The sequence below is a fragment of the Sciurus vulgaris genome, assembly GCF_902686455.1.
Source record: "Sciurus vulgaris genome assembly, chromosome: 2".
Classification (NCBI taxonomy): domain Eukaryota; kingdom Metazoa; phylum Chordata; class Mammalia; order Rodentia; family Sciuridae; genus Sciurus; species Sciurus vulgaris.
Window position 1 is genome coordinate 191810072 of NC_136462.1, and position 15440 is coordinate 191825511.

General features: G+C 61.0%; 1 protein-coding gene across 7 annotated transcripts in view; it reads right to left on the reverse strand.

Annotated features, from left to right (window-relative positions):
- SULF2 (sulfatase 2) overlaps nt 1-15440 on the reverse strand; it is an 87358-nt gene that overhangs the window by 56354 nt on the left and 15564 nt on the right. For all 7 annotated transcript variants that reach the window (XM_079127927.1, XM_079127928.1, XM_079127931.1 and 4 more), the window contains exon 2: nt 10238-10447. In XM_079127927.1, coding sequence (XP_078984053.1) covers nt 10238-10412 — 175 coding nt within the window. In that variant the 5' untranslated portion in view covers nt 10413-10447. The remainder of the gene's footprint in view (nt 1-10237; nt 10448-15440) is intronic.

Sequence of the window (15440 nt, forward strand, 5' to 3'; positions counted from 1 at the left end):
CCTCTTGTTCACCTTGGTTGGTCTATATTGGCCTCCTTGGCATTTCTCAAGTGCGCCAAGCTCACTCCTGCCCCAGGATCTTTGCACTGGCCAGCACCTCTGTATGGGGTTCGCCTCCCAAGACTTGGCTTTGGTTGCCAAGCCCATCGTTTAGATCTCAAATCACTGGTGCCCTCCAGTTCTAACTGCTGGGCCGTTCCAGGGTCTGCTCCAGGTGTGAAGTCTCCCTCTGCAGGGGCCCCACAAGGACCTCCTTAGCCAGCTGGTGCTACTCTGCAGCCTGAAGCGGGGTGGAGGCTGGTGAGGCCTGAGGCTCTGCCTCCCCCCAGCCCGGAGGCTTCATCTGCAAGTGCTGAGTGGCACCAGCTGATTAAGAGAGCCTGGTGAAGCCTACTTCCTCCTTCCCCTCTGGGGAGACGTGGTTCCTGGCAGAAATCCTGTCACCCATCAGTTACAGCTGGGGCCCCCTGGGACTTCCTGGGAGGACTGTGGTCCCAGCGACAGACGTTCTCGTACTTACAATCAGACACCCTGCTTTGACACGTTAACGTACTTACCTTGTTGGCTGCCTCGATGGAGCCAGAAAGTCAGCCCCAAGGTCACTGACTACTCTGCAGCTCTGGCCCCAACGCCTGGGACAGCACTGGGCACATACTAGCGACGCGATAAATATTCTTGGGTGCACAAACCTTGGGAAAAAGCATGGAGCGGCTGGCAGGGGGCACTCAGTCTCTCACAGCCCTGGAGACCACAGGAGGGACAAGCGGCTGCCACCACCCACCAGGCCCTCCTGCAGAGATGCCGGGAGGCCACGTTGGGATGCCGCGCTGACGGAGGCCCACAGGCGGGGGCCGTTTCTTATTTTTAATGGCCTCAGAACCGTGGTTCACTGCGCTTCCGTCCAGCAGGAAGCCCCCGCGTGTACCCGCTTCGCCAGACCACCTGCCCCAGCGGAAGGAGGGCCTGTCAACCCGAGGTGGAGGCACACTTGGGCAGGGACCCCAGGGACGGTGGCATCTGCACAAAGAGGCACCGCATGCTGGGCGTCCCCAGGAACATCGATCTGTTATTCACCGTGAAACACAAACACACGGTCTAATGCCCCACGCCAGGGCCAGCGCGGTGGCAGGAGACGCGGAGGCGCGGCCACCAGCACTGAAAAGCCCAGTTCTTCACGTTTCACATGAAGCCGGGCGGCCAACCCAAACTTGCTGTGTCCAACGTCAATCTGGGAAAAACAGACCCGGTTTCTTTCCATGACTGAAGCTTCCCACCTGCTGGGCCAGGGGTGAGGTCACCCTGACACCTCGGTGATGGCTGGGCCGGGCTCCCCCACGCGACTTAAATTCCAGGACCCAAACCACGCAACCACCAGGAACCAGCCGCCCGCCCGGGGTCGCTGACTGCCCGCCCGCTCGTGGCTGCTTTGGCGGCTGCCACGCGCCAGCTATGTTATTATTTGATATTTCTTTTTAAAGTGATGTAAAAGACCTTCCATTCCAAGTCACTGTGAAATTACGCATTTAAGGTGCAAGTTACACATTTTTGACGCATAGGACAATAAGCGCGTATGTGGTAAAATCAAGGTTGCTGACCTGCCCATAAAGCTGGCCCCCGCGCGACTCACGTCACGGGCAGCGCTGGAGCCGCTGCTGTCTGAATTTTGAGTTCCGTCTTTTGCCGTGTTGGGGACTGAACCCAGGGCCTGGCGCATGCTACGCAGCACCCCACGGCCGAGCCGCCCTCCCGTCTCAAGGCCCGACTCAGTGCAGCCGATACCCCGGGGACTGAGCAGGGGCTGGGGACTTTCAAGATCCAAAACCTAACCCCATGCCTGCCATTCCTGGGGTGCAGGTGGGTCACGTCTGCTTCGGCCTTGGAGGCCTGGGGCCTGAGGCCCCAACCCTGTGGCAGAGGCGGCACCGGCTTTGAGAACTGCTGAGATGTGCCTGCGTCTTTCCTAAAGCCATCGGTGAGTAATCAGTCTGTGGTGGCAGGGCCTCCTGCGGGGAGGAAAACGAGCCAGCGGGCTCAGGGTCTGGCCACCACCGCCTCCTGCCTGGACGGCTGCAATAGACTCCTGGCTGTCTTCCGCCTCCACCCTCATCTCCTGTGCTGTGTTCTCTCCTTGGTGACCGGAGGGCTCATTCGGACACATCATGTCACACGCCGTGTTCCGCTGCTCCAGTTCTCCTGGTGGTTGCTTGACTTGCTCTGATAAATGCCACAGCCCTTCCCTGGGCCTGCAGTGCCCTGAACACTCATTCTCCCCAACCACACCCGGGTCCCTCTCCCTCATTCTTTTGCTCTAGTGGCCATGCCAACCCTGTGTTCCCTGCATGCACGGAGCATACCCCTGCCCCAGGACCCTTGCACCTGCTGCTTCTCAGGCTGGACTCAATCCCTCATGAGGGAGCTGAAGTCACTCCACGCTACCCTCCTTGCTTTGTCTGTTCTTCTTGGCACTCAGGGTGAGTAGCAGAGAGAGAATCTTCCCAGGACCACATGGGCTGCAGATGGGAGCCTCTGCAGTGGGCGTGGTGAATGGGGAGCGAGGGGCTTTCTCTGAAGTATTTGAAGACGTTCAAGGCAGACGGTGGGCTGCCTGCAGTTGGGACCCTTTGGAAGCACGGGGCCGGGAACTGACCAGCATGGGGCTAACGGCCTTCCCTTTACCTGGGGAACCGGCGACCTGGCACGGGTGGCCTGCCAGAGTCCTGGGCAAGGGCCCTCTGCAGATTAACGGCGAGCGCAGAGCCTGCAGACCAGGCCACACACGTGGTCACCCTCGGGTTTCATCAGTGCCTGAGGGACGCAGCACCTGCTCATGGTTTGAAAACCAGGCCACTTTTCTGGCCCTGTCATGACCTCTGAAGGCACCGGACCTCTTCACTCTCACGGACTCCTTCCTCGGTGAAGTGTCCAGCACAGCCTGTGTCCGTGTGTGACGAAGGTATTCATGACGTTCGTGTCAAAACGTGTCCTTCCACCCCAGATTTCTTTTTCTTCTGATGTGAAAAGGACTTCAAGACACCTTCTTCACGGGCCCCTGAGAGTGTCGCCCCTGGCACCGTCCCCAGGGCCTGCTGGAGACATTGCTCTGGGTTTTCCGTAACGACTTCTATCTCGGCTTCTCTTAAAAACCAAAAAGAAGCTGGGACCCCTGCCTGCGCTGGGTGCAGGCTCCCTCCCGGCAGGGCAGCTGTGCAGGGACGCGGTGGCCCGTCCAGCTCGCGCAGGCTCTCCCCCCCATGAGCCTCGGCACCCAGTGCCACCTGGTGCCACCCGGCGTGGGGGCCCTGGTGGCTCACACCTGCTGCTGCGGGGTCCACGGGGGCAGAGCATCTCTCACGACCGTGCCGTTGGGGACGGAGTGCAGATGGCCACGGGTTTCTAGGAAGCGGGAGGCAGGACTCCACCCGGGAGGCCGGTCTGCCACTGGACGTGGAGCAGCCCTGGGCTCAGGGCAAAGGAGGCCAGGTGGCCGATCTCCTACGATGGCCCAGAAACCTGGGAACTGCTTTGGTGCAACGTCACCTGCCTGCCACCTTCTACCCGGCTCTGCTCCCAGGGGTTCCTAGCTCCTGGGGGCTGTGGGGAAGGACGTGAGGGCCACCTGGCATGCAGAGACGCGACACAACCTGCCAGGCCTGCACGTTAGAGTGGCGGCTGAACGCGCAGTGGGCGTGTCCACGTGGCGCCCACACTTTGGGTCTAGGCCAAACACAGCCCTCCGCCCTCTGCAGACTTGGGCTCACCCAAGGGCTCCTTCAGCTTGAAGGCCCTTCCTTGATGCCTTTCACTCCCTCCTTCCTGTTGCCTGGAATGTAGTTGTGATAGCTGGAGCCCTGGAAGCCATTCTGAAGTACAGGGGGACCTTGAAGATGGAAGCTATATACCAAGTGTGAAGGAGCAGGAAGGCAGAGGAGCCTGGGTCCCTGATAGCCTGAGTCCCCAGGCCCACCCTGCACGGCCGACCTCCAGACACGTGCATGTGAGCGAGAAGCTTCCCGTCCGGCGTAAGCAGCTACACGCTGCCACACCTGATTCACGGGTCCTTCGTTTCCAAAATTCAGGAGGGTCCCCAGGTGTCTCAAATTGAAAAAACAGAAAGCAAAACACCGTCAGGAACATGCCGGCCCAGGAGCAGCAGGGCGGGCCCAGCCGGTCCTCCTGAGCTAACCTGCAGCCACACGCTTTCTTCCTCTGGCGATCAGCAGTGTCCCCAGGCGGATCTCGGTGAGGCCCCGCGGGAAGGACCCCGACCTGGAGTCTGGATCCTGGCCATGCTGCCCTGGGCGTCCAGTCATGTGGCTGCTGGGAGGCTGCAACCTCCACTCTGCCTGGCTCTCTGGCTCAGGGCGGCTGTCCTCCTGCTCATGGTGGAAGGGGCCCCTCGGAACCTGCCCACCTTTCTTTCCAAAGCCTCCCTCCCCACAGGGAGGCTGAGCACAGGGCCTGCAGTTCTCAGGGTCGCCCGCGCCCCCTGGTCTCAGGCCCAGTAATGCCCAAACCAGCGCCACGCTGCAGCGCTCCCACCGTGCCAGGCGCGCCCAGGCCTGTGTCTCTCCCCTGCACGCCACCGGCCTCCTGGTAGAGGCTCCTCGGCTTCTGACAGGCACCTGCAACTTCTTGGCCAGAGCTGAGCCTCCGCACGGCTTTCCCGACTCTGTAAGCAGGAGATCCACCCATAGGGCTTCCAGGCCAACACCTCAGAACAATTCTCGAGTCTTGACTCTTCTCTCCTGCCGCACGTCAGACCCATCAGCGCCTCTTCCTGACTCTGCCTTTGCACGTGTGCAGCGTCTGACTTTTCTTCACTCAGTCTGAGCACCATCATCTTGTGCCTGGACTGTTGCAGTAGACTCCTCGCTGGGTTCATCTTGTACCTGGACCTTTGCTGCAGCCTCCGTAATGAACGCCCTTCTCATCTACTCTTCAAGGAGTAGTTGGAGGGGTCAGAGTGAAATGAATCAGGACGTTTGCCATCATCTCTGCCCCGTGTCCTCCACTGATGTCCTCGATCTCATGCAGAAGCCAAACGCACCCCTTGGTTCAAAGGCTCATGCGCTGCATGATCTGCCCCAACACCACCCCTTTCTCTCTCAACCCTTCTCGTTCTGCTCCCCCTGGCTCACACTCTGCCACTCTGCCACTCTGCCCTGGCCTCTGCAGCCCTGCTAACCTGCTGGGGAAGCTTCTGCCCTAGGGCCTTTGCATGGCCTGTTCCCGCTGCCTGGACCACTCTTCCCAGGGATCCCTTTGGCTGGTGTTCTTACCTTCCCTGCTCGGATGTCCCTCTCAGCGTGGCTACCCTGCAGAACCACGCCCCCTCCTTGCTTTGGTCTCCCCACTTTCTGCTTCCTTATGTGCTCTGTGTTTTATGTCTTGTGTTTTAGTTGGGCACCAAAATGCAAGTGCCGTAAAAGCAGGGATTCCATTTTGCTTGCACACGGCAGGCACTCTACCCACCCCGATGGCCTGCCTTTGGGCCCCCGCTGCAGACGCCACCTGCACGCAGGAAGGGCGTCTCCCTCGCCCTGATTTGACTCCACACAAGCCACTCTCCTCCTCGGCGCCGGCTCTGGGTTTTGCTTTGCAGAAGTGCTACTTCCCGGTTCCGTTCCGCGTGGTTCCTGGGCTGCAGGGCTGATCCGGGCCGGCCCAGCCCTGGTTCTGTCCTGCTGAATGTTCATGGTTGACCAGATGTCCCAGAGAATCCAGACCCACGAGACTCACTCTGGGGACTTGGGTGGCACCTGTGAGAGAGGCTCCCTTAGCACAGGGGTGGTTGGCCGGAATGCCAGCATAGGTCTGCAATGCCAGGAGTGCCACGTGGTCAACAGGCTGAGAATGGAGCCAACCTGCAGGAGCACAGAGAGCCAGGGCACGGAGAGGCAGAGGACATGCAGAGGGAACGCTGCTGGATCCACCTGCGCCTGAAGCGCAAAACAGACTCAGACTTCATACCCAAGAGTCAAATGAAAGCCCTTTTTAAAATCGGCTCGCTCCTGCTTGAGTTTCGGGAAGTTCCCGACAGAGGGGCTGTGACCCATGTGACTTTGACCCAATGGCATTCTTGCTCCCAGGCCTCCTTGGCAGCCCCTCTGACCTCTCCACTCCGCACCACGATGGTCGACTTTGTTCCCCAGCACGTGTAGTAACGGCAGAGGAAGCCGCTAGAGCAGACTTGATTGACAGGTGTCACCCAGACCTGGGACGTCACATACTGGGCTCACATACCTGGCAGTGTGCACCCATCCTGAGTGACAGGCTCACTCCAGGGTCGGCCGGGAGGAGCCCATGATGACCCTGTTACTTGGTGCCACAAGAGACTCACACTAGAAAATAACTCCTAAGCCTGGCGGCTGTCACGGACAAGCAGGCCCTGTGGCACTGGCCCAGGTCCTCAGGGAGGACGGCTTTGAGTCCAAATGTGAGCCAACCACCCCCCGGGTGCAGCACACCTGGGCTCAGAAACCACGCAACAGCAGACAGATGCGTCTTCATTTCACAGACGAGTAAGCCAGAGCCCAGAGAAGTCAAGTAACTCCCCCAGAGCCACACAGCCCGTGGAAGAATCGGGGGTTGAGCCCGCTGTCTGCTTGGGCAGCGCTCACTCTGGCCCTGTCGTGCGAGTGTTTCAAGATGTCTGAAAGGCAGACAGTTGTTCAGAGATGCTTGACATTTGCCTGTGCTCATCCATTTTTTGGGGGGGCATACTTGAAATCCACTAACCCAAGGGAGCCCCTAAAAGGCAGTTTGCTCTGGCCGGTCCGCTGTGACCTTGGCCTTCAGGCGTGGTGTGCGAGGGGCTGACCTTGCAGCGACTGTACCTGTGGACGCTGGTTTTCATTTACAGGCAGAATTTCAAGTTTCCCTTTACCATGACATTTCAGCTTCAAAAGGTAAGTCCAGTTAAAGGGAATCTCAAGTAATGCAGAACTGGGGTGCAGAGCAACACCCCTGCTCCCGGTAAGGACCGTGCGCGACTCCCCAGCCCAGAGCCGCCGGCACGCTGGGCTCTCCTACCCTGGTCTGGGCTGAACTAAACTGGTAAGCCTGGCAACGTCGGCTGGTTCCATGGCCTCCCCGACCAAAGCCCCTGCCCAAGCCAGACCCTGGCTTCTCCCAGTGGAGGCCGGGCCGCCAGCCCCCACGGTCCCCAGGGCTCCCCGGAAACAGGGCTCTTCCCAAGGGCTCTGAAAATATAATGAGAATTTGGGTCACTTGCTAATTCATATGCCCTGGAACCAGTTCCCCTGGCATCTGACACTTCCCAGTAACAGCCCGGGGTTAAAGGCTGCCGGGCAAGGCCGGGGAATGCGCGGCGGCTCCCAGCCCCCAACCTGCAATTAAGGAATGGACGAGCCCTTTGCTTGCTGGCCTCTCGGCCAGACCCTAATTAGGGTGGACGGCTGTCTCCGCCTGGGGCTGGGAGGAAGCCTGTGATTGTCTCGGTGGAGAAGTCTCCTCGGCAGAGCAGCCGCGCGGATGAGCAGAAAATAGCAGATGATAAATTTTTTAGGACCCCCCTCTGCTCGCCAGTTGTAGCAGACTGTGAGATAATGTGCTGGCTTTTTTGGAACATGCATTATTGATCTGGTTCTGTCTCGTGGTTTATAAAAAGCCCATTGGCCCCCTGGCTACCACCTTCCCATCCCTCACCTCCCGAAAGCGCAGCCTGCTGCCAAAGCCAGGTCTGCTGTGGAGGAAGCCCTGGCTTGCTCGTCGGGGGACGGCTGGTAGGCACCGGCTGTGCCGTCAGAGCTGCCGCAGAACACGGGACCACAGAATTTATCTTTCAGGAACACTCACTCGCGGGGGCAAAGACACACTGAGAAAAGGTAGTCCCAGCCACACAAAGCTGTCCCACAAACATGCCAACAATCTGGAAGCCACTCACCACCCCTCCCAGGAATCTGGTCAAGCAGAGCAGTGGTTAAGACACTCTGGGTTCAAATTCTGTTTGCCTGCATTCTAGCTGTGCAACCTTGGACCAGTGGCTTAACTCCTCTGTGTCTCCCTGGGTAAAATGGAGAGAGTGAACCTCCGGATGGTAAGTCAGCCACGGCTTTGTCTCTCCTCCCTTTTACTGTCCTTGGTACACCATAGCCCAGTCCTTATACTTGCTTGTCCTGATGGTTTTATTAAGAATCACAGATGCAAAATTAAAATCAGATCCTGACGGGAAGCTTAGCAGCTGCTGCAGCAGCAAAACGTGCCGATCGGTCCCTCACCTGTCAGCTCCCAGCCCGATTAGAAGCTGCCCTCGGTCCTTCTTTCCCAACCTCGTGCACCCATATCTCTATGTCCCAAGGACACACAGCGGGGGACTTGGTGGCACCAGCCACTCCTCTGCCCGTCTGAGTCCCCGTGGGCACCTGCCCAGTTACTGCCCGGCTTCCCAGGGTCTCTCTGCTCGCTCCTGTTCTTGCGCCTGGAAATCTGACTTCACCGTAAGAGCCCCAGGCACCCGGCTGGCACTTGAGTGAGGTCCCGACTGGCTCCTCTGCTGGAGGCTCCACTTCACGTCCACTTCACCAGGCCTCCCTGCGGCCCCAGGCCCTGGATGGCCTGGCCCAGGCCGCTCCTGCGGCAGTGGTCTCCCCGATGGGCCGCGTGGGGCGGGTGCCCACTGAGTACCTGCCGGGAGAGCGAGCGGCCCCCGGGCGGCTCAAAGTCCCCAGCATGGCCACAGAAGAGCCCGAAGGGCCACGCGGAGGGAGACGGGGGGCGCTGGGTCCAGGCATGCCCACCGGCCCTCGCGTGAAGTTCTCTGGAAACGGAACCCTGGCCGGGGGCCGCGGCTCGCAGACGCCCTGGGCTCATGACTGCAGCTGGTTCCGAGGCTTCCTCCTGCACATCTTTGTGCACGGAGAGGCTCCCTGAGAGAAATCTGGGCTTGTGACCACAATACACATCAAGGACCACCCCGCACCTCATGGTTAGGAATTTTTTGGCAGCTAGAAGGCAGATTCGGTTTATGTAGGTTCACCTGGTAAACCTGCATATTTGCTGCCACCAACAATAAATATTCTATGACCTTTGATGGTGACCAGAGGTTAAGGGCTCACCCCTCATCTGGCCAATGGCCACCCAATGGGCAATCCTTACCGTGACTCAGGATCTGACTGCGCGCTCCCTCCAGTTTCGTGTTTTACCTCCCTTTCCCAGGCTCTGGCCACATCTGCCTTCTTGGTCCTGCCTCAGGGCCTTTGCACATGCTGTTCCCACTGCCTAGAACACTTGCCCCCAGATTTTCACAAGACAAGTACTTAAGATGAGCAGGATATGGAACAGGGGAAAAAGAAAGCCAGGCACTGTCCGGTACAGTGGCCTCAAGCGCCTGAGAGGTGGCTGCGCTAGCTATGGAACACACATCAAACATCAAAAACGACCTCAAAGGATACAAAACACATCATGATTTTTCCATATGAACTACATGTTGAAATGATAATAGTTTGGATACATTGAGTTAAACGAAACATTGTCAATTTCACTGGTATCTTCCTTTGTAGTGCTGGGGCACTTTACCACGGAGTTACATCCCTAGCCCTTTTTTATTTTGAGAGAGGGTCTTGCTAAGTGCTCAGGCTGGCCTCCAACTCATGAGCCTCCTGCCTCAGCCTCCTGAGCAGCGGGCATTACAGATGTGCGCCACCCCTCTGGGCTCCACAGTATCATTTTACTCTTTTCCAAAATGTGACTACTAGAAAATGTGAAATGACCTGTCTCCCATGCGTCTGTGGCTGGCGTGACACAGTTGCAGGTCAGCAGGGCATGATGGAGAAGTGGTCCCATAAGATCAGTGGATCCGAGGGAGGGGACACAGACGAGGAGGGAGGAGGCTCAGACAGACAGAGGCCCCACAAGTGCGCAGAAGTACGCGTGAGTCGGACCCCAGGGAGCAGGAGTCCAGCTGGACTTGATGCTGGAGTTGCTTCCTGGTGTGAAGGAAGGACCGCGCAGCCCGGAGGGGAAGCCCAGGGACAGTGCGTAGGAGGGAGGGGTCCGGGGCCGTGGGGTGGCCGAGGATGCAGCCCAGGTGGCTGCGTGGGGGAGGAGGCTGGGGATCACGGCTGGCCTCGGCCTCTCTCCTCCAGGCTCGGGAGGGGTCCTGGGGCGGTTCTGCATCGGGAGGGGGGCGCCCTGACCTTGAGGCTCTGCCGTGAACCTGCCACTCGAGGGCAGGTGGTCTGAGGGCGTGGACTCCGGCCGCCTGCGCGCTGCTTACCCAGCTCCACGTCCTGGTCGTCGGTCAGCACCAGGATGATGTTGGGGCGGATGTTCCTGCGGTCCCTCTGGAACCGGCCCTTCAGGCGGTGCTGGGACAGGAAGGTGGCGCTGCTGTCCAGCAGCGGGAGGACGGTGGCCGACAGCAGGCAGAGCAGCAGGCTGGGCGGGGCCATGTCCGGAGGCCCCCGCTTCTCCCTCTACTCACGGTCTGCAGGAGGAGGGGAGCCGGTCACTCTTGGCACCACCCTGTGCTTTGGGGCCTGGGGCTGTGTGGGGAGCCCCTGGCCCAGGTGGACAGATGTGGCAGAGAGAGGGGAGGCCTGTCCGAGGGGGTGTGCGGCCCGTCGCCTCCGCCTGGCGGGGCACAGGGGACCAGCAGGTGCGTGGCTGCGGCGGGCAGCGGGCCCCACGGGGCTGGACGGGACGCAAGGCCACTGTGAGCTCTGCAGCCGCGTGTCCCTGCCCCAGACCTGCCTCAGTTTCCCCCTGATCAAGCCAGTGGGGAGCCGCGAACAGCAGGGCAGCGGGCCATCGTGAGGGCCCGTCCTAGGCTGTGACCCGGAAGGACAGCCCTGGCCCTCCCGTCTGTGGGAAAGCCAGCCACCCCCAAGCCCCAGCTCAGGGACTCAGCAAGGGCTCCCGATGCCGCCGCCGCCGCATGCTCTTTCCTGCCCCCGGTCCTGCCCCATCCTGCACGCCCCCCAGGGCAGCTGGGCAGGGTCTTTCTAAAGCAAGAATCAGACCACACGGCAGAGACTGGGCTGGGGTGAGAGTGGCAGGCCCCAAATCAGAGGGGCACTCACTCCAGGGGCTTCTCGCCTGCAGGAGTCCCCGGCTTCTCATGGATTACAGAATAAATGCACACTCCCTGCAGGGCCGGGACCCTCTCCGCCCGCGCTGCTCTCTAGCACGCTGGCTTCTCATTTCCACCCCAGGGCCTTTGCACTTCCCCCTTTAAAAAAGACCTATAAGAAGTTTCCCTTACGGTTTGCACGATGGCTGGTTCTTCCCTGCCAAGTTAAGAGCCTAATGTCACCTCCTTGGACAGGCCCCTCTAAGGCGGTGTCCCCATCCCAGGCTCTCCGTCTTTTATCACCTGTTTTATTTCCCTCCCACTCCCTGCCCCGTAGCTGAGCCCATGGGACGGAGGTGGGTTTGCATTGGCCTCTGTCCCGGCACCTTCTGCAGCACCTGCACCGATGAACACCTAGACAAGGAAGCGCAGATTCCGCTGAGCCCTGAGTTCTGCAGAGGGCAGACGCTGGGCTGGGCTGGGCCACCCACACCTGGGTCTACGAGGCTCAGAGGCCTGGGGCAGTCACCAAGCAGGAGCTGGCCACTCTGGTTCCCTGGCAGTGTGGTCATGGAAAGGCCTGGGCAGGGTCCTGGGCTAGGCCCTGATCGCCTTCCTGGTATGGCTGTCACCCAGCTTGATGCCCGGAAAGCTGTCCTCTGGAGTCGCCTGCAGGCCCTGCTCTCTGGTGCCAGCTGGGGCCCTGGACAGGGGGACCCGACACAGGCTCTCCGCTGCTTCCTCAGCAGGGGGAGTGGGCCTGTCCCTCAGGTGCGGAGGCTGGACGGGCACCAGGCAGGGTCAGCTCGCACTGAGCACCGCTAGGCCGCAGTGCTGCCCTGCAGCCTCCCTCAGCCCAGGACCCTGCCGCAGGTGCTGCGGCATTCACAGTGCGAATGTCCCCATTCACGCTGAGAAAACCAAGGCTTCCTCTTGGTCCCAGAGCGCCCACGGGGCGGTCTGCCCTGGCCCCCTGACGGCCGGGCACCAGCCCCCCACCCACTCTCCGCCCCAGCTTCCCAGGCAAACGGCACAGTCCCGATGTCGCTCGGTGAGAAAGGGCTCAGCGCACGGCCCCCACGGCCTCGCCGTACAACAGAGCCACCCGCACGCACTTGCGAGGAGAGAACTTCCCACCCACACACATCCAGGAAGGCGCTGCTGCCCTGCGCAGCTATCGCACAAATAAAGCGGACGCAAGGGAACCCCGCGGTCCCGGAGCAAGCGCTAGGCTGGCGGGGCGGAGGGTGCAAGCCCTGCCCGGGTCCCTGTGAACCGCGAGCCTCGATGACGGGCCCTGCTGAGCACTTCGGGGGCGTCCGCCGCTCAACAACAGTGGGGCCTCTGAATGGGCCCATTTTATGGATGGTGAAGTCGAGGCACAGAGGCAAGAAGACCCCTTTCCGGGGTGGATGGCAGAGAAGAGGTCTGGAAGCCAGTGGAGGCTTGGCAGGAGGCCCTGGAGGCAGACCCGCCAGCCAGTTCCTGAGCGTCTGCCTGCCTCTGGTCCGTGGGGAGGGGTGCAGGAGCGGGCGGGGTGCACCAAGGCCCCGCTCCCTGTGGTCTTAGAGCCCCCTGCTCCCCCAGGCTGCAGGTAACGGGGCTGATTATCTCATCAGCGAGTCACCAGCGGGTCGATCTCTGACGGATTCCCGGGTGCAGACGCCTCCTGGCCTCGTGCCAGCCTCTCTCCGGATGCCAAAGAAATCAATTAACAGTGACGCCGGGACTCTGCCCCCGTTCTTTGTCTTCCTGGTAAAATACTCAAGGTAGCTGAACCCCGAGGACTCTGATGCGCCCACAGCGCCACCCACCCGCCCACGTTCTGCCCAGGCCGCGGACCCGCGCTCGCAGGGCCATCCCCAAGCCCCTCTGGTCCCTTCCCCTGTGCTACTTCTCCAGACCTGCAGCCTCTCCCGCCGGGCACTCAGACCCGCCTCCGCCTCCAGATCCACCTGCTGTCCGCAGAGGAGCTGCCCAGAGAGACCCCGGGTGCTGTGTCCTCTGCGGACCCCCAAGTCCAATGGGAGGAGCGGAGGGGAGCTGGGAAGGATCAGGTGGTCGGAGCACAGCCAGCGGCTGGTTGAAGGGGACGCGCGGGAGGGGAGTCCTGGGGTGTGCAGAGATGCCCTGGGTGCCGGGCCAGGACCTCCAGGTGGGCCAGAGGCCGGCCCACCTGCCTCTCCTTCCTTCGTTTACTTTGCTGACTCCATCGCGGGCCTCCCATGTGTGGGGCACGGTGCACAGAAGCAGGATGATCCCACCTGGACGGCGACAGCGGTCTCCTAATAGGACTGGGTCCACCCTCATCTCGCACCAAGCAGCCAGAAGGAGCCTTTAAAAACATGAGTGGGGCACCCTGCTGCTAGGTCCCTCTGCCATCTGCCCCGTCACCTCTCATCTCGCTTCATCCCTTCCTCTCTGGTTCCAGCCACAGGGCCTCTGTAATGTTCCTTGAGAGGCTGGCCTACCCCAGGACCCTTGCACTTGCTGGTCCCTTTTCCTGGAGCTTCACCCACATTGCTTGAAGGCCCCTTCCTCACCTCCTTCCAGCGCAATCTCTGCATTTCCCGGTCCCATTCATCAACTCTGGCAACCAGCTGTTTCACCTGTCAGTCTCCCTGTCAGAATGTCACCTTCCTGAACATGCATTTTTGTCAACTTCGTTTACTTCTAAATTCCCAACAGCTAAAGCGGTCACCCCACACATCCACAGACTTAGCCAAGGACTTTCTCCTCCTTCTGGCAAGACCCCGCCATTGTGCTGGAGGTGGGGGCCGGCTGCCCTGCCATCTCTCAGCCCCTGGGGTGCGCCAGGGAGCCAGCCGCCACCTCCTCCCTCCGTGGCTCCAGCAACTGGCCCAGAACAGACATGGGGCATGGGAGCCGGGTCTGGCCAATGGGGACGGAGCCCCAGAGACAGGGCTACTCTGGAGGCAGATGGCTGCCAACTGCATGGACGCTCAGGGGAAGGTGGAGGCGGGAGGGCAGACCCCCGCCCAGAGAGGGCAGGAAGGCTGCTCCGGACGCCAGTGCTGAGGGCAGCCAGGTGGACCCAGGTGGACCTGTAGCCCATTACAGGCTCCCATAAGGGCCCCGTTGCCAAGCTGGTCCAGGCCAGCGCTGTCAGCTACAGCAGAGGCGCCAGGCCAGCGCCACAAAGGAACAGCCAGGGAGACGAGTGACCACGCCGCCCGCGTCAGCGCATCACCCCACGACCCGCGTTCACAGAGGGCAGGGGCGGGTCCGAACCTGTCCAGGTCTTGCCTTCAGCCTGGGTGCCGAGCACTGCCTGGCGGGCCTCCCGCGTCCCGGGCTGGGGGCACCCCATGGTGCACACCAGCTGCTTTCTGGCTGGGCGGCCCAGGAGGGGCCAGCGGGGGCGGAAGGTGGTGGGGACAGGTGGGCGGCAGGCTGCTGGGGACTAATGGCTCCTGGGGCAGTGGGTGTTCCAGCCCCAGGGCCCAACGCTCACTCGGAAACCAAGGGGCGATAGGGGACTGAGGGGCAGTCAGGGAGGGCTGCTTGGAGGAGTCCTCAGAGTCAAGTCTGGAAAGTCTAGTGGGATCCAGTTCTGCACACCCGCGGGATTGGAAAGATCCTGCAATGGAGGGTGGAGGACAGGGTGCGTCCCCAGGGGCGGGAGCTGGCAAACTGCAGGTGGAGGGGCCGTCCAACGGGGATGACCACACACACCTGCAGGGGCGTCCCCGTCCTGGCCGCAGCTTTCCAGGCTCTGTCCTCGCTGGGGTCGGCAAAGAAAGGACAGGCACTCCTGTGGCCTACTGGGACAGTCCCTCCCCTCCACCCGCCTAGGTCCAGGGCCTGGGGGGCTCTCCGCCTGCGCTTGGAAATCCAGCTGGAGGCAGAGGACCAAGCCACTCCCACAGCAGGACAGGGGACGAGAAAAGGGTCCCTTGGAGGCGGGGGGAGAAGGATAAGGTTTCAGGATGAGGGCTCAGGATCCGAGAAGGAAATCAGAGTTTCAAGACCAGGCTGCAGAGCAGGCTCCAGACTCAGGCTGCAACGGTGCAACAAGAAAGTCCCGAGGGCTTCCGGAGCCAGGCAGGGAAAGCGAAGCCCTGTGCTCGCGGAGCGGACGTAGAGTCCACGAATCAAATGCGGAGTCTCCAGTGGAGGCGCGAAGGGCGGGACACGGGCCTGCAAAGGCTGGCAGGCCCAGGAGAACCGCTAGGCGGGGCAGGTTGGTCAGCGACAGCGAGTTTGTAAACAGATTCTGGAACCTGCGCATCAAAATGCTCCGCGCGTCCAGCAAGCAGATGGTGGAAAGGCCTGGAGCTCACGCTCAGATACCTGAGCATCTGCTCCCTGCCCGGAAGGCTGTCAGGATCAGTAAAAAACCACCAGAGCAGCGAAAGCGCAGGCGAGCCACAGCTCACCCGGGACG